At 60.6% G+C, this 17,023-nt stretch overlaps 3 protein-coding genes across 4 annotated transcripts; 1 reads left to right on the forward strand and 2 right to left on the reverse strand.

Annotated features, from left to right (window-relative positions):
• Nucleotides 1-1,272: 1,272 nt before the first annotated feature.
• SYNGR3 (synaptogyrin 3) lies at nucleotides 1,273-6,814 on the reverse strand. Its single transcript, XM_059155316.1, has 4 exons — nucleotides 6,565-6,814; nucleotides 3,070-3,307; nucleotides 2,780-2,922; nucleotides 1,273-2,700 (listed from the first exon to the last, which is right to left on the reverse strand). The coding sequence occupies exons 1-4, from the start codon at nucleotides 6,661-6,663 to the stop codon at nucleotides 2,491-2,493; spliced, it is 690 nt and encodes a 229-aa protein (XP_059011299.1). The 5' UTR covers nucleotides 6,664-6,814; the 3' UTR covers nucleotides 1,273-2,490.
• A 2,974-nt stretch (nucleotides 6,815-9,788) lies between these two features.
• On the reverse strand, nucleotides 9,789-11,769 carry GFER (growth factor, augmenter of liver regeneration). The gene is made up of 3 exons (XM_059155315.1): nucleotides 11,430-11,769; nucleotides 10,907-11,103; nucleotides 9,789-10,046 (listed from the first exon to the last, which is right to left on the reverse strand). Exons 1-3 carry the CDS (start codon nucleotides 11,688-11,690, stop codon nucleotides 9,884-9,886), a joined length of 621 nt encoding a protein of 206 aa, XP_059011298.1. The 5' UTR covers nucleotides 11,691-11,769; the 3' UTR covers nucleotides 9,789-9,883.
• Nucleotides 11,770-12,803: 1,034 nt separating this feature from the next.
• Nucleotides 12,804-17,016, forward strand: NOXO1 (NADPH oxidase organizer 1). Of its 2 annotated transcripts, XM_059155314.1 has the most exons (8): nucleotides 12,804-14,751; nucleotides 14,862-14,942; nucleotides 15,136-15,211; nucleotides 15,333-15,510; nucleotides 15,651-15,832; nucleotides 15,928-16,032; nucleotides 16,292-16,409; nucleotides 16,492-17,016. In XM_059155314.1, the coding sequence occupies exons 1-8, from the start codon at nucleotides 14,686-14,688 to the stop codon at nucleotides 16,802-16,804; spliced, it is 1,119 nt and encodes a 372-aa protein (XP_059011297.1). In that variant the 5' UTR covers nucleotides 12,804-14,685; the 3' UTR covers nucleotides 16,805-17,016. The 2 variants fall into 2 exon arrangements, with proteins under 2 accessions (XP_059011297.1, XP_059011295.1); XM_059155312.1 differs by having other exon boundaries at nucleotides 12,805-14,942; nucleotides 16,492-17,014.
• Nucleotides 17,017-17,023: the final 7 nt, after the last annotated feature.

A 17,023-nucleotide genomic window follows, 5' to 3' on the forward strand; every position in this document is an offset into this window, starting at 1 on the left:
CATTACTACACAGACCTGAACAAGTAACCAACATAAAAATCCCAGTGGATGGGTTCGGAAACGAACAGGACGAATCTGGGGAGATTCCAGAGGCTGAACTGGTGGGCCATGGAAGGTGGCTCTGCAAGCCTGTCACCTGAGCACCCAACGGGGCCCCAAGAAAGACGACGACATGCAGAGACATGACTGCTTTTCCGTGGGGTGAGGGAAGAAAACTAAACAAGCACTAGGTGCCTGGCCGGCTTTGTGGGAGGACCATGTGACTCGATCTCAGGGTCCTGAGTTAAGTCCCCACGGTGGGTACGGATTTACTTAAATAAAAGTAAATCGTTATTTAAAAAAAATAAAGTGGGATGGGGCACCTGGGTGGCTCAGTGGGTTGAGCCTCTCCCTTTGGCTCGGGTCATGATCTCAGGGTCCTGGGATCAAGCCCCACATAGGGCTCTCAGCTCGGTGGGGAGCCTGCTTCCCTCTCTCTCTGCCTGCCTCTCTGCCTACTTGTGATCTCTGTCTGTCAAATAAATAAATAAAATCTAAAAAAAAAAAAGTGGGACCCCTGGGTGGCTCAATTATACATCTGCTTTCGGCTCAGGTCATGATCCCAGGGTCCTGGGTCCGAGTCTTCAGCAGGGAGCCTGCTTCTCCCTCTGCCTGCTGCTCCCCTGCTTGCATGCTCTATCAAATAAATAAATAAAATCTTCAGAAAAAAAAGCACTAACAAGAATAATTCTTTAAAAAGCTACATCTCGACAGAACACAATTTAGAAAAAAATCCCAATACGTTCAACCAAAGAGGAAAAAACAACCCACTAAGGAATACGAATCATACTGTTACCACTGCTCTCGTCAATAGTCTGGGATCCTAAAAGATAACACAGGGAAGACCTTCAAAATTCTAAGGAATAGGACCTCACATTTATAGTTGCAGGAAAACTATCCTTGAAGAACGCGGGAGTAGCACAAAAGAAGTTCACAGCCGCAGACCAATGAACGAATTGTGAACAATGTGCAACTGCAAGTAGTAATTCCTAGTCCCACTGTTCTAAAAAGGAGCAGAGGTGGGCGTCTCCCCAGCGTTTCCAAGGGTTGGCTCTGACCAACCCAGGAGCAGCCCAGCCGGATGTGCGTGGGGAGCCTCAGGAATCCCCAGAATGTGGACGCCGGCCTGGCCTCCACCTGCTGCCCCTTCCTGGGTTCTGGGCCCCGAGAGGGCAGATCCCAACCTCGGGCACCCACAGGGACAGGGGTAGAAATGACTCCGCGAGCCGAGCGTCTGCGCCACGTGAACTCACTTACAGTCTTTTATTGTAAAGAAGTTGCGGTTGGAACATGGGACACGGGAGATACACAATCACGGAGTGTTCTTTCAGAAGAGAGAGAGAAAGATCCATATATACAAAAATTGTAAACATGTTCACTTAAATACCCACACAGTTGTCTATGCTACAACGTACAGGGGAGCCACGCAATCGGGACTCCAGAGGGAGGTGCTGTCTGTGAGAACGTTCTGTATTGACATGATGTGAAAAGCCAGCTTTGAGCGATGCATGAGTAGTCAGCTACGCAGAGGGACCCCAACCTCGGGCTGTGCCTTAAAACGGGGTGCAGGGCAGGTTGTTGAGGGGCTGGGCCAGGAAGCTGAGGGTAAAGGGGTTTGCACAGATGGGCCGTGTCCAGGGCACTGTGGGTACATGGAGACTCTTGGCCTCCCTCCTTGTGAGGCACCTGTCCTGCCAGGCACCCAAGTGCCCCAAGCCTCCCTCGAGCAAGGTCTTACTTGAGGAGAGGGCTGGTGCAACAACCATGTTGTGCCTTCCTAGCCCCAAGTGCCCACATCTGGGCAGACTCCTGGGCCAAGGGCGATAGGGGCAGGAGCAGGGGCCACAGGCAGTGAGGCTGCTTGCGGGGAACTACGAGGTGAAGTCCGAAGACTTGACCACAATCACAACATCGACAGGACCAGGCTACTCTAGCGAACCCGTGAGAGCAAACGGATGGAGGCTCCAGACAGACTGCACACAGCCCCATGGGGTGAACCACCACCACAGGACCAGGGACTGTCACTACCCCTAGGGACATGGGATGGGAGCAGTGCCCATGCTCCCGGGGACAGCCCCTGCACGCAGCTACAGAGGGCGGCTAGACCCCTCACCCCAGAGTGGACAGGTGAGCCACGGGCTAGCTGGCTCGTGAGGGGAATGGCCCCTTTGCAGGCCGATCCACTAGAGGCTGGAGGATACATGTCCAGGGCTGCACTGTCCCCTCCTCAGGACCTCAGGCCTGGGCTCAGCAACTAAGGGAACAGGGTGAACTTGGGGTGGGGGGCAGCCTAGGCACCCTGGGGGCTACCCTCTCTTGGCCCCAGACGGCCCACAGTGGCCACCCTCTCTGGCCCTGGCGCTAGGCCAGGAGGACCTGAGGGAGGTCCCAGGAAACCCTGGACTCTGGCTTGGGGGCAGCCTTCGATCCCCGGTGGGGGCCTGCCGGCCACTAGTAGGCAGGCACCTGGTACCCTTTGGGGCTGGTGTCCAGGGTCTCGGTGAAGGGAGGGCTCTGGTAGGTCTCGGTGCCCTCCACGCCGCTGCCCACTGGGTAGCCAGGGTAGGCCTGACCCGCCCCGGCGCCCAGCTGTTCGGTGGCAAAGAGCGACATGTCCGTGCCCAGGCGGAACCGCTGCAGGGCCTTCACAGTGAGCGCCACCTGAGGGGGAGCCCGGGGTCAGCCAGCACCGACCCCGCCCCACCCCGGCCCCGGCCCGGCCCCCGCCGGCCGCACTCACCCAGCTGAGGATGGAGAAGAAGCTGAAGGCGATGGCGGACCTCGCCGCGTCTCCCGCCTGCAGCGTGCCGGGCCCAGGCGGCGTGCGCTGCCACTGGTTGGTGAGGAAGCAGAAACCCACGAACCACAGGAAGGACCAAAGCCCTGCGCGCAGGCGTGAGGGTCACAGGAGGCCGGCGCGCAGGCCCCGCCCCCGAAGCTAGAGCCCACCTCCGGGCCGCGCCTCAGAAAGCGCGGGCTAGCCCCGCCCCGCGGAGCCCATAGGCCCGCCCCCTAGCCCGGCCCGCCCACCTGAGAAGCCCAGGTCCAGCAGCACAGCGCGGCGGCGGTCCCGGACGCTGCTGATCTGCTGGAAGCGCAAGTCGAGCAGCAGGAAGGCGGCGCAGGCTAGGAAAGCCCCAAGGCCGAGGGCGACTCCGAAGCGGCAGGCGCCCGCGTTCCCGTTGAAGACGCAGCGCAGCTCGGGCCCGCTGTCGGTGTTCACGTAACCCTCGTTGACGATGGGCCCGAAGACGGCGATGGAGAACACCTGCGGGCGGCGGGCGGCGCTCAGGGCCCTGCGGTGGTCCCCTTCCCCGCGGTCACCAGCGCGACTGTTCACGTCCTCTGGCCTGTCCCCTCGTTCCCCGGCAGCACAGGCCCCATCTGTGGATGGGGTCTTCGGGCACTCCTCTAAATACCTCCCTCAGGTATTTAAAATTATGGACAGCATTGCTATTTAGTGAGCATCTACTATGCCCAAGCACCATGCTTAAAACCGCTACTTTACATGCATTCCTCCTAGAATCCTCCCCCCAAACCACCGGGGGGCCGTTGTTATCCCCTTCATAGATGGGAAAATTGGGGCTTCAATTATTGAAGTCACTTGGCTGATAAAAGACGGGGCTGACAGTCAGACTGGGTCCCTGGCACACTGTGGGGCCCACAGGATCTCTGCACAGTCCCCTAGACACTGTAGGAACAGGAGCCTTCACCTGGACCAATGATTCCTAGTCTCCAGTAGGTGGCGCTGTGGGAGGCAGGTGTGGAGAAGAGGGGGGCCAGAGCACAGGGGGGAGCAGCGCAGGGACAGTGGTAAAGCTGTCACCCAAGCCCTGCACGGAACCCACTCTCAGCATCTGGGAGCTGTGTGGCCTTGCATCCTAACATGCAAAATAGAGTAACAGGTCCAGTTCGTGGAGTGTTGGGGCCAGAGAAAATAACGACCACCCAGCAGCATCCACCCTTGGTGGGCCCTGGAGGGATGATAGCCTCCTGTGGCTGATTATATAGCACCGTAAGTGTTTGGGCTCAAAGGCGATACTATTGGGGCACCTAGGAGGCTCCATCGGGTGAACATCTGACTATTAATTTCAGTTCAGGTAGTGATTTCATGGGTCATGGATTGAGCCCCAAGGAGGGCTTCATTCTTAAAGGGGAGTATACGCGAAATTTTCACTCTCCCCCTGTCCCCCAATTCATGCACGCTTGCTCTCTCGCTCTCTCTCACATAAATAGATAGATAGATAGATAGATAGATCCTTTTTTAAAAAGGGCACCTGGGTGGCTCAGTGGGTTGAGCCGCTGCCTTCGGCTCAGGTCATGATCTCAGGGTCCTGGGATCGAGTCCCGCATGGGGCTCTCTGCTCAGCAGGGAGCCTGCTTCCTCCTCTCTCTCTGCCTGCCTCTCTGCCTACTTGTGATCTCTGTCTGTCAAATAAATAAATAAAATCTTTTAAAAAATAATAAATAAATAAATTTAATAAAAAAAGCCTCTGCCTTTGGCTCAGGTAGTGATCTCAGGGTCCTGGGATGAGCCTGCATCAGGCTCTCTGCTCAGCAGGGAGCCCACTTCCCCCTACCCCGCCCACCCGCCTGCCTCTCTGCCTGCTTGTGACCTCTCTGTCAAATAAATAAATAAAATCTTAAAAAAAAAAAAAAGAGAGGGGCGATACTCTTGATCTCTGGGGTTCACTCACTCTCAAGTTCAGCATCCCCTTACCACAAGGGCTGGAAAGCAGGTAGGCAGTAGACCATAGTCATTTTATACTTTTTTTTTTTTTTAAGTAGGCTCCATGCCAAGCGTTGGGTTTGAACTCATGACCCTGAGTCGCATGCTCTAAAGACTGAGCCAGAGGCGCCTGGGTGGCTCAGTGGGTTAAGCCGCTGCCTTCGGCTCGGGTCATGATCTCAGGGTCATGGGATCAAGCCCCGCATTGGGCTCTCTGCTCAGCGGGGAGCCTGCTTCCCTTCCTCTCTCTCTCTGCCTGCCTCTCTGCCTACTTGTGATCTCTCTCTGTCAAATGAATAAATAAATCTTTTTTTTTTAAAGATTTTATTTATTTATTTGACAGAGAGAAATCACAAGTAGATGGAGAGGCAGGAAGAGAGAGAGAGAGGGAAGCAGGCTCTCCGCTGAGCAGAGAGCCCGATGCGGGACTCGATCCCAGGACTCTGAGATCATGACCTGAGCCGAAGGCAGCGGCTTAACCCACTGAGCCACCCAGGCGCCCAGTAAATCTTAAAAAAAAAAAAAGGGGGCACCTGGGTGGCTCAGTGGGTTGAAGCCTCTGCCTTTCGGCTCGGGTCATGATCCCAGGGTCCTGGGATCGAGCCCCACATCGGGCTCTCTGCTTAGCCAGGAGCCTGCTTCTTCCTCTCTCTTTCTCTGCCTGCCTCTCTGCCTACTTATGGTGTCTGTCAAATAAATAAATAAATAAATAATCTTAAAAAAAAAAAAAAAAAAGACTGAGCCAACCAGACGTCTCTGGACCATCATCCTTTTTAAACTAGACGCTGCTCTTTTAGCTCTGGGTAGCCCTGTGTTTCTAAAAAAAAGATCTCCAGTTTCAACTTGATTTCTCCTCTCCCTCTCCAGCTCCTTGAAATGGAGTCAAGAGGGAAACCCAGGTGCAGGGCATGGACACATCGGCCCAGAGCAGTCCACAAGTCGGACCCGAGCTGGCACCAGAACATAGGGGTCCTACTTCCTAATCTGCACCGAGTCACCTCACCCTGGGCATTGCTCTCCTTGAAGACCAGCCATTCGGTGCAGCTGGCAGCAGGAGCCACCAGCTAAATAAAACCCAGAGATCCTCACCCCACCTTTTCGTCTCTCCTGCCTGGAGAGGTGAGAAGAAGGAGCAGGCCACCTGGCCTAGGGATGCCCCAGTAGTCTAGGCTGTCCCCAAATCTGCCCCTCCCACACCACCCCCAGGAAGCCCTCCCCGGGCAGAGCCCCTTCTTGCTGCCCCACCCAGAGGGATCCCAGAGCACCCCCACCCCGCGCGCGGACACACACACACACACACACACACTTGCACCTGGAGGGCCTGGGAAAGGGCCAGCTCCCCTGGAAGGAGCCTGGAGGGTGTGTGTGAGGGAGAAGCAGGTGTAAGCGCCAGTTGGTAATACTCGGCTCCCATAGCCCCCTCCTCGTGCTGAGGCTGAGGGCTCAAACCCAATCCCGTCCCCGCCCCTGTGTCCGCTTCCAGGTCGTGAGGACAGGAAAAACGGGGCAGGGGCTGAGGAAGGGGACTGAGTTACACCTAAGGAAGAACTGGAGGATGGGGGCGGCGGGCGGTGACCTCTCAAGGTCCCCGGTGGTTGCCATCGGCCCCTCCCCCTCCCGCAGGTGGGCGCGCCCAGCCCGGTGACGTCACCCCAACCTGCGGCCGGCGGGGGAGGGGCCGGCGGGGACGAGGATGGAGTCGAGGGGCGAGGGGCGAGGGTAGCGGGGAGGGACGTGGGATGCAAGGCGAGGCGGGACCCGAGACCGGGGCGGGGGCCGGGGCCGGGGTCACTCACCCAGGACGCGACCCGCAGTAGGGTCTGGGGCCGCCGCGCGAAGCTCACGGGGTCCAGGGCGGCCCCCGCGCGGCCCGCGCCGAACGAGGCTCCCTCCATGGCCGGACGAGGAGGGACGCGCGCCCCCGGCACCCTCTGTCTGTCTGTCCGTCCGGCCGGCCGGCCCCGCCCGAGGCCGCCCGGGTGTGCTGCCGAAGCTGCTGGTGCTGCCGCTGCTGTCGCCGCCTCCCGGGAGCGCGCGCCGGCCGCGACGGGGGCGCGCGGGGCGGGGCCGAGCCCGTGCCCCCCGCCAACTGGTCCGCGTGCGGGACTGAAGCCCATCCCTCCCTCCGCCGCCCCGCCCATCCCCCTTCACCTGCGAGAGCCGGGTCTGAGATGGGAGACCACCCCCAAGCCCCCAAGAGGGGCACTGGGGGGCTGGGGACTGAGTCCACCACCGCCCCATACAGGCGAAGTCAGGAGTCAGCCCGTGCTGCAGCCAGGCGAAGGGACAAACCTGACCCCGCCCCTGGGGTAACCCAGGTCCAAGGGCTCCAGCTTCATCCCAATGAGCGGAGCTCCACCCTCCAGCCCTCAGGGAAGGGGAACCCGACTCCCTGAACCAGGTTCCCCTTAGACCAGAGATCAGTTACTGGGCCCTTTCCTATAACCCCCCAACTGCAACCCCAGCTTCTCCATCAGGGTTCTAGCCTCCCTGTCAGGGAGGGAGAAGGCCTCTGCCCCCCAGGGGCACTTGTCCAGGAGGTCAAGCACACAGACCAGCATGGGTGGGAGTATCTCTGCTCCTCTCTTGTGGCCAGATGCTGTCATTCCAAGGGCTCTCACTGAGCCCTTCACACTCCTGAGTCTCCCCAACTGACTTGTGGCTGGCATGTTTAATTTGGGGCTCAGGGACGGGAAGAAGCATGAAAGATGGGGGCCCCTGCTGGGCTCTTCAGCAGCTCCCGCAGCCCAAGCTTGACAGGGTCCCTCCCTCATGCTCCTTCCTGGCCGGCCTGGCAGGGTCCCAGATGACTGTCCAGGGCATTGCAAGAAACGTCTGCTTTTGCTGAGCATTTACAGTGCCAGGCCCTTCACAAGCCCCATGGACGACGGAAGGAACTGACTATCTCTGTCTTCGTACCACACGTGGACCACTGGCTGAGTTCTTCCAGCACATCAGGAAGCCCCTGGCCATGCTGTTCCTGTAGACAGAAGGGGATGCCGGGCTCGCCCCTTGTAGGTCCCACCCCAGGGCAGTTGTGGCCAGAAGTGTCACCCACCAGTCTTACTACTGGTCCCCGACACTGTGCATCCCGTCCGTCACTGCATCTGGCGGTGACAGCTCCCGATCGGTCTTGACCAGCGGCCACTTCCCCCTTTGGTCCCAGGGCAATTCAGACATGACCACCCTCCTGGAAATGCTTCCAGATGTCACCCCCTCCTTATGTCCCTGTTTCACCAGGCCCTTCTTACCACCCTTTTAGGGTTCTTTCCTCTTATAACCCTGTGAGCCCCTGTAATCTATGAACCTTGGGAGCCCACGGGCATGATCCTGCGACTTTTCTCCTCCCTCTCTGCCCAGTCCCTCTGTGAGAGTCCTGACAGCTTGAGCCAGAACCTCCCCTTGAACTACAGTCCTACTTGTCTTAGCCTGGGTTGGGGGGTGAAACCTCCAGGAAGTCAGAGTTAGGGGAAAAGGGAAGTGAGGCAGGACAGGAGAGCTCCTCCAGGAGCCGTGTTCCTGAGCCAACGGCTTCCCTGGAGAAGCTGGCTGGTTCTCCGACTAGCAGGTGACATGAGAGAAGCCAGAAGAAAGCCATGTGCTGGGAACAGTCCCTCGAGGGGAGGAGAGAAGAGCGATTTCTGTTGGCTGCTTCCTGCCTCCAGTTTCTTTGCCTTGCTGTCCTCTCTGGGAAGGTGTTGCCGAAGCCAGGACCCCCATGGCGCCCGCTGGGTGAAGATGCGGAGGGAGCCGTGCCGAAGGGAGGGACTAAGACACCACAGGGAGAGAGAGGACCCGTATGTGATGACTGCAGGGATGGACACATTGTTGCTGGGCCGTGTGGGCTGGCAGCCAAGCCTGGGGGCATGTAGCCGGGCAGACCTGGCAAGGGCCAAAAGCTACACGCCAGTCACCCCATGCCTGCTCTGCCTACAGTGTTCTCCAGAGCATGGATACTGGGAACAACTTCATCCTCCCAGCTGCTCGGGCCCGAACCCCCCAGTCAACTCTGTCGATCTTCTCTGACCCATCCTGGGCAAGCTTCCCACTCAGCTGCCAGGGGGGTGCCTGCCCTCCCTTGCTCCCACCCATACCTGCCTCATCCTAGCTCAGCAGCCAGAAGAACCTTCCAGAAGTCATCTTGCCATTCCTTGGCTCCAAATCCTCCAAGACCTTCCGGTCACAAGAGGTGGGTGTTAAAAACAGAGTCCTGGGGATGTGAAGTTGCTGGGGATGTGAAGACTTCGTGCCATCTGACCTCCCACTCACCCCTGACCCTCCCTCTGCTCCAGCACTGGGCTTCCTTCCTGTTCCTGGGGCTTCCCAGGCTGCTCCCACCCTAGGACCCTGTCCTCCTCCTCCGGAGCAGAACCTGGATGAAAGGAGGCAGCTGAGCGGAGCAGCAAGGGCAGGCCCTGTCTGTCGCCACAAGTCCCAGCACAAAACACACCAAAGCCAGGCCCTTAGTCACTTCTCTACCATTTTATTTTGGTCTCGAGCTCTGAGAACAGTGGCCCCGCAAAGCCTCTTGACAGGCCTGGTACAGGTATACGTGCTGGACAGGAAGCAAGCAGCAGTGCCGGTGGGACCGCCGGGGAAGCCACCCTGCCTGTGCTCGCTTTGCAGGCACTGACCCAGAAGGAGAGCTCAGCCCCCAGGCCTTCCTTGAGTTGCAGAAAGCACAGGGCCTACTGAGCTGCCGGCACCACCGCCGTCCCTTCTTGCTACAGGGTAAGGAGACAACGGCCTAGCCCTCAAGAAGGACAGGGAGCCTGGGCAGGCCTGTCACCTTCCTGTGCGGGGAAGCGGGCACCAGGATGTGGGGTGAGCAGGAGGCCGCATCCTGAATGGGAGGTGCAGACCGGGCTGTTCCTGCCTCCTTCATCTGCAGCCCCTCGGGCCTTGGCTGAGGAGGAGCCCTTGGGGTGTCTGCAGCAGGAACCCCACTTTTCCTCCAAACCTAAGAGGGAAGGAGCCCCTGAGCAGTGTCTGGGGACCATCCAACTGACACACGACAGGCTCTGGCTCTGACGCACTTTAATGAGTGCCCTGACCCCCTCTGGCCAGGCTGCCCGGAGGCCCAGGCTGCTGTCCCACAGCTCTGCTGGCCACCACCTAGTCGCAGGAGCCGTCCTTCCAGCCATCGCGCCAGCGCTCGTCCACCTGGGAGCAGTCGAAGTCGGGCTTGCCCAGCTTGCGGTTCACCTCGTTGTGCAGGCGGCACAGCCACTGGCTGAAGCGGGCCCTAGTGCGAGTGTCTGGCTGGTTCCTGCATATCCTGTGGGGGGGGGGGGCAGGTGGAAGGCGGGACAGGCAGCGGTCCCACCGCCCCTGCCCCACCAGCTCTGTGCCTGCTCCATCAGGGCAGGAGAGCTGGGGCGCTGCTGTTGGCGACACCCAGGAGGGCCCTTGTGCTCTGAGACACAGACACACGCAGCCCTGCAACCCTCCCACACTGGCACGCTCTTAGGCCTGCTCAACCCTTACCTGGGGAGCTGGGCCAAACCTGACCAGGACTCAAAGCAAGGGATTAAGACACCAATGATGCAACTTTATAACCTCCTAACAATCAGGAAGCCTCACCCCAGCATCCCTGGCCCCGGGCAGTGTTTAAGGGGTGGGGCCACACAAAGGCCTAATAGGAAACCTATTTCTAGCACCTGGGGCCCTGGGGCCTCCACCCAGCAAGAGAGCTCTTCTAACTGCCCTGGCCCCCACCTTCAGCGCAGAAACACTTAGAGGTGCCAAATAACAGCTCTTGGGCTCCCCAGTGAGGAAAAGGCTGCTCCTAAAACCAGTGGGTTCTCAAGGCCTTAAAATCAGCAGTCCTACTCCAGACGTCAGGCAAGGTGGGCTCATGAACCTGCTCGAGCCTCCAGGAGGACTCAGCAAGGGACTCTGTAAGTGAGGCCGGGCTGGGAGCCTCTGGAGCAGCAGCCCCATGCAGCTTGGCCCTTAGAGGACAGGAGACCGCTGGGTTGATCCAGTGCCCACTGCTGGTGGTCTGTGCTGGGGCTACTCTGCCACCAGGCACCTGCTTCTCCAGGCTCTCCTTTATGACATCAGGGGGGTGGGGGCGATAGGCCCCGGCTCCAGGGGCACTGCTCTGCGGCCTATGGACGATGCGGACACACTTACCTCTTCCTTATATCTTCAGCACACTCCTCACACGGATAAAACTTGGAAAATAAATGTATGAACTGGGCCATGTCTTGCTGCTGTTCTGGGGTGGGCAAATCAGGGTAGTAGGCAGCCAGGGTGTGGAGGACAGCCCAGCTGTGCCGGCCCAGTTCCTCGCGATCCTGAGGACAGTCTTCCCTAAAATTGCTGTCCCGCTGCGGAAGGAGGTCGACCAAGGGTCAGTTCGTCTCCCCGGAGGAAGCCCGCAGAGCTCCCGTTTTCCCCACCCCAGCCAGAGGCCCACTGACTCGAGACAGCCCTGCGGCCGCTGATCCGCCACACACGTGGCTGAAACCCTAAAGGCCGGGCCTCCCTTGGGGGCAAGGTTTAGGGACAGCCCCCTGGCGGGGGAGGGCACAAGTCTGTGAGGCATAGGGCCCGCGGGACCGCTCGGCTTGGGCCTCGGGACGTGGGCGCGGACGCCTGAGAACCAAGCGTGGCGGCCGGCACTAGGGGAGGTGGCCGCCCCGGGCATCTGCACCTTCTGCTGCGTCCGCATCCACGTCTTGAAGTCCACGCAGGCCCGGCAGGGCCGCCTCCGGGAGGTGTCCTCGGCGACCTGAGGATCGGAGGCCGGCGCCGGAGGTGGGGTCGGGGCCGAGGCGGCCGCATCTCTCCGCCCCGCGCCCCGGCCGCGCGCGTCCGTCACCAGATCGTCCATCACCTCCGAGCGCGCGCCGCCGGGCAGGAAGGAGAAGAGACTCCCGCCACCGAAGCGGCCCCGCTCGCCGGGCGCCGCCATGTTGCCCGCGCAATGCCTGCCGGGCCAGCTCGGCCTCCAGATGGGCCTCCAAGTCGGTCTCCAGGCCAGCGCGCGCGCCGCCGCCAGGGCGCGGCCACAGGAGCCGGCCGCGCGCGCCGCGGCCGCGGGCACGGGCGCGGAGGCGGTGCTCGAGCTGGGGGCGGGGTCCGGGGCCGGGGCGGGGTCCGGCGGAGGGGTGGGGGTCTGGTCCGCGGCGTGCGCGGGAGAGGCCGCAGAGCAGGAGGCAGGGGTCCGGGCCCGCGCGGGCGCGGGGTCGGAAACCCGGGTGCCGGCCGCGCCCCTGAGCCTCGATCCGCGTCCCGAGCCTGACTTGCGTCGTCCGTGGCGGCGCTCCCGCTTCCTCCAGTAGAAGAGCAGCGTGTTGTGGAAACCACGCCGCGGCCGCGCCGTGGACTCAGCCTGCGGCCGAGGTGAAGCCCGTGTTCCGGCCCGTGACGCCCCCATCGCTCCGCTCTGACCGCCCCGCGTGCCCGCGGCCAGGCTCTGTGCCCTCAGCTGGGCCGCGCCCCGAGGCCGGCCGCGCGGCGCCCTGGCAACAAGGGGTGGCGCGATGAGCGCACAGAGTGCCGCGCGCGTTAGGGCCTGGGTCCCGCGGGTCCGCCCGGGCGACCGGCGCCACGACAACGGGCGCCGGCGGGTCTCTGGGCTCCTAAGGGCACCGAGTAGCCTGGATCCGGAAGTCTGCCTGAAGGGATTAATAGCCATATCGCGAGTGGCCGCAGCTTCTATATGTACACTAATTCACCCTGCAAATACTTGTGTGGTGTCTAATCGGTTCCAGGTGCGGGTCCAGGCCTGGCCAGGGCGGGGCGCAAGATCCGTCCTGGACCTCCTCCCCGGGCTCATTGTCCAGTGGTCGAGACGGAAAAAGCAAGAACAAAACAAAAAAGTGGCACACTAACGAATATTCCCTGACAAATGGGGGGACCACGAACAGGCATGGTAAATCCAGGAGGTTTCCTTGAGGAGGTGACACTTAGGCAGAGGCCTAAAGGAAGAATAATCAGCTGAGGCAGGGCAGTCACGGCCAAGGTTGGAGGTGGGCATGGCAGAAAGGCGGGTGGGAGGGGACCTGGGGAAGGTGCTGAGAGGAGAGATCCAAAGGTGGGCAGGAGCACACGGAGGGCCTTGTCAGCCGGCATGGGAACTGGGAATTTAAGGACCATGGGGAAGGACAATTTGGGGCAGGGCTACCCCAAGCGGATCCCCTTTGTGTTTTGCAAAGACTCCCCTGGAGGGTGGATTTCATAGGAGCTAGTGAGGAGCACGGGGTGTGGGTGGGGGTCGTCCAAGGGATAGATGAGCCTGGGGTCTATGGAGAGAGAATGGAAAAGAACCAGGGTTGCTGGGGTGTGAAGCAGGGGCTTTCGGCTGGGTCAGAGAGGGGGCCTCAGCACCCTTCTAGAGATTTCGGGCCGTGAATAAACAGGCCCTCTCCCAGCTTTTCTCCTTATCTTCAAGGGGAGCGGTGTCTGCCCCACCCTGCCCCCTGCCAGGCCAGCTGGGACTGCAGCATGGCCCCTACTGAGGTTGAGAGAGCGTGACAGCTGGGCTAAAGGCAGTCTGCAATTGAGGCCTGTGTCAGCAGGTGTTCATTGTCTGCGCCAAGACCAGGAAAGGTTTGAGAGCGCTGGTAGGACAGGTGCACAAAGGCCCTTTGTCAAGGCTAGGGTGATTTCTGGGAGGGATGCCCTAGAGGCTAACCCCTCCCTGGACAGCTTGGGGTAGGATTCCCAACCTAGAGCTGGTGGCCCCAACAGCAGATAGAGCCAATGTATGCCAGGGTTGGATGTAGGTCTGGAAGACTTCGCTATAAAGCAGCAGCCCAGAGACGTGGGGCACCGGAGTACCCCCTGTCTGGGGATTCTAGGGCCCAAGCCATCTTCACCCCAGTTAGTGGGGGAATGGTGGCTCCTGCTCTTGAAGGCTGTGTTTGCAGTAAATTGTGATGAAATCATGAATTCAGAGGCAGCTCTCAAAAAACAGTCCTAATCACCCCACAGTCCCCTGCCAAGTGCCAGCCACAGCAGAAAGGGTTCCTCTTTGTCCTGCCCCAAGTCTTCCCACCACGGGGGAACGGCCAGGGTGAGCCTGCGAGGTCCACCCCCCACAATACATCCAGAAGAAGTGACATTAATTATCCATTTATTTTTTATTTTTTAAAGATTTTGTTTATTTTTTTTTGACAGATTACAAGTAGGCACCGAGGCAGGCAGAGAGAGAGGGAGAAAGTAGGCTCCCCGCTGAGCAGAGAGCCCAATGTGGGGCTTGATCCCAGGACCCTGGGATCAGGACCCGAGCTGAAGGCAGAGGCTTTAACCCACTGAGCCACCCAGGTGCTCCTAATTATCCATTTAATACAAATTTCCTCTCCCCTGACTTGGAAACATTAAGAGACCTTTCCTGCAATGTGAGTATTAAGCCAAACAAAGTACATAAAGGTTTCAGCACAGGGTCCTTGGTTCCTGATGACAACAGCAGTCAGGTTCCCAGGTGAGTTCAAAGACAGAGCCATGGGGCACGCCCTGGAGGAGGCTCCACTAGTCTCAGCACCCCAGTGGGTGTGGGAGAGCCAGGAGGGGTTTGGGAGGCCCGCAGCGCTTTAATGGCTCTGCTAACCGCCTCCTGATAGGGCCAGACTCATGCCTGAGGGACTCAGGCCGCAGTCTCCACCCTCTACTGTCTCTCTGCCCCACCCTGCCCCCACACACCTCTCAAGCCCCGTGTTCCTGTCTCTCAGATCTGCTTTGGGCACAGTGAGGAAGCTGGGAAAGATCCAAGGGCAGGGCAGCGATAGTAGGAGGACCTGGCAGGTCTGGGGCATACCTGGGGAATTCCAATCAGTCTTCCGGGTGCTCAGGAGCTCCCTTCCTTCTTCCCCTCACCACCCCAGTGTGAGCCAGGACACAGTGGGACCCTAGGCCACACAGTACCAGCTCCAGAAGCCCAGGACTGTGACCAGTGCAGCACAGCAATGGCCAGCCCCCGGTACCCGGTGTCCGTGTGTGCAGCGGCCCTAGTCCAGACAGCGCGGCATCAGGTGTGATGGGGGCGGGGTCGAGGTGGTGTGTGTCCTTGCCACCCCCAAGGAAGAAGGGAGGATTTTCTGGCCCAGACCCTCAGAGGTGCCCCCACCTTTTGTCTCAACAGACATTTGCCTTCTCGGTGTGCTGGTCGGACGGCAGCGACACCTTCGTGCGCAGGAGTTGGGAGGAGTTCAAGAAGCTCCATGTGAGTGAGCCTGAGGTGAACCCCATTGCCCCAGTGGCTTGACCCTCCAGTGGCCCCTGGCTGGATGTTGGCCCTTGCGCCCGTGAGGGTGTCCAGCTCCTGCGACCCCCAGCCTGGCAAGGAACCCTCACCCTCCCAAGGGAACAGGTGAACTCTCATGAACTCTGAGACCGATTCGCTGGTTCTCCCTTAGAAGAGCCTCAAGGATACCTTCCCCGTAGAGGCGGGCCTACTGCGGAGATCCGACCGCGTTCTCCCCAAGCTTCCCGGTGAGGCTGTTTGCAAGGCCAGGGCGGGGTGGGGGGGAATCCCGGGAGGGGCAGGGGCACCAGCGACCTGGTGGAGAGAACCCTGGGGTGGTCCCACAGTCCCTTCCCGTTGTGCCTGCAGACGCATCGCTTTTGGTGCGTGGGGGGCGCACAGGCCGCGGCCTAGCTCGCCTGCGGCTGCTGGAGACCTATTCCCGGACACTGCTGACCATGGCTGCCCGCGTGTCCCAGAGCTCAGCACTCAGCGACTTCTTTGCACCGCAACCCCTGGACCTGGAGCCCAGGCTGCCAGCCGCCAGGTACCTCACTCATCCCCAACTCCCAGCCCGCGGAAGTACTTGGGGGATGGGGGAGGAGGGAAGACTGGGCGGGTTGGGGAGGGGCAGCAGGCCCTCACCACACATCCTACCCACCCCTCGCTGCGTGCTACCCTTCCCAGTCTGGTGATCCTGCCAGCTCCTGAAGAGCCCCTAGGCCGCCCGACGGACACCCTGGCCATCCGTGGCCTGGAGGCTCAGAGCCTGCGATGCCTGCAGCCCTTCAGCACCCAGGACATGCAAGGCCGCCCTTTCCACACAAGGGCCCAGGAGGTCCTAGACGTGCTGCTGCGGCACTCCTCAGGTGGGGCTGGGTAGGACTGAGAGAGCTCGCTCTCTGCCCCCAGGACCGGAGCAGGCTTGGGGGGGCCTGAGCCTCCATGTACCTCTTGCACACAGGCTGGTGGCTGGTGGTGAACGAAGACCAGCAAACAGCGTGGTTTCCTGCTCCGTACCTGGAGGAAGCAGCCCCCGGCCCACAACAGCAGCCCTTAGGGAGCAGAGGTGATTACCCATCCCCCAACACCAAGCCAGCCACTACCACTGGGCAGCGTGTGGCAAAGCGGAGCCACAGGGAACAGCCAAGCGAGTACTGGACGTGGAGACAGTGTACTTGGTCCCCAGACTGAGTGGGAGCACCAGTGGGTTTGAGTGACCCCCATCATCAGGGGGTGCCTGAAAGTGGTGACTCCATGGGAGATGGGATAGGTCAGGGCCCTGGCCCCCGGCGCCCCGCAGTGACCCCCAAATACCCACTCCGCAGGGTCTCAGTTCTGCGCTTCCCAAGCCTATGAGAGCAGCCACGCAGATGAACTCTCCGTGCCTGCTGGGGCGCGGGTGCGCGTGCTGGAAATGTCTGATCGCGGCTGGTGGCTCTGCAGGTGCGCAGCGAAGGGCTTGGGCGGGGCCCAGGATTGGGGCGGGGCAGGATCCAGCACGCTCTAAACCCCGCCCTCCTCGCAGGTTCGGCGGGCGCTGCGGTCTCCTCCCCGCTGTACTGCTGCGACCAGAGGGGCTGGGCGCGCTCCTGAGTGGGTCAGGGCTCCACCGCCAGGAGGACAGTGAAGAGGCCAGGGTGGGAGATCCCCAACGTCCCCCTGAGATCCCCCAAGGCACAACGCTAACCCCTATGGTGCCCGCCCACCCTCCGCTCAGCGCCATTCAGACCCGCTGCTGCACCATCACCCGCAGGGCGCTGGCACGGAAGTACCCTCTCCAGGGCGTGTGGAGCTGCGCAGAGGGCAGGCCCAAAGCTCCAGACCCCGGGGGTGACTGACGCTGGGTGAATGACGCTAGCCGGGCCACCGCCACCACAGCCGTGGGAGGAGTATCCGAGGGTCGGACCTCTGACTGGCGGGGCCAGGAAACCAACCTCCCCCATGTCCCTAGTAAAGCTCTTCCACTGAGGCACAAGCTAGTATCTGTGCTGAGGAGCAGGGCCTGCTGGGTCTTGGCAGGGCTGGGGCGAGACACAGTGCACACATGGGAAGTCCGG

This window comes from Mustela lutreola, chromosome 17 (assembly GCF_030435805.1).
Source record: "Mustela lutreola isolate mMusLut2 chromosome 17, mMusLut2.pri, whole genome shotgun sequence".
Classification (NCBI taxonomy): domain Eukaryota; kingdom Metazoa; phylum Chordata; class Mammalia; order Carnivora; family Mustelidae; genus Mustela; species Mustela lutreola.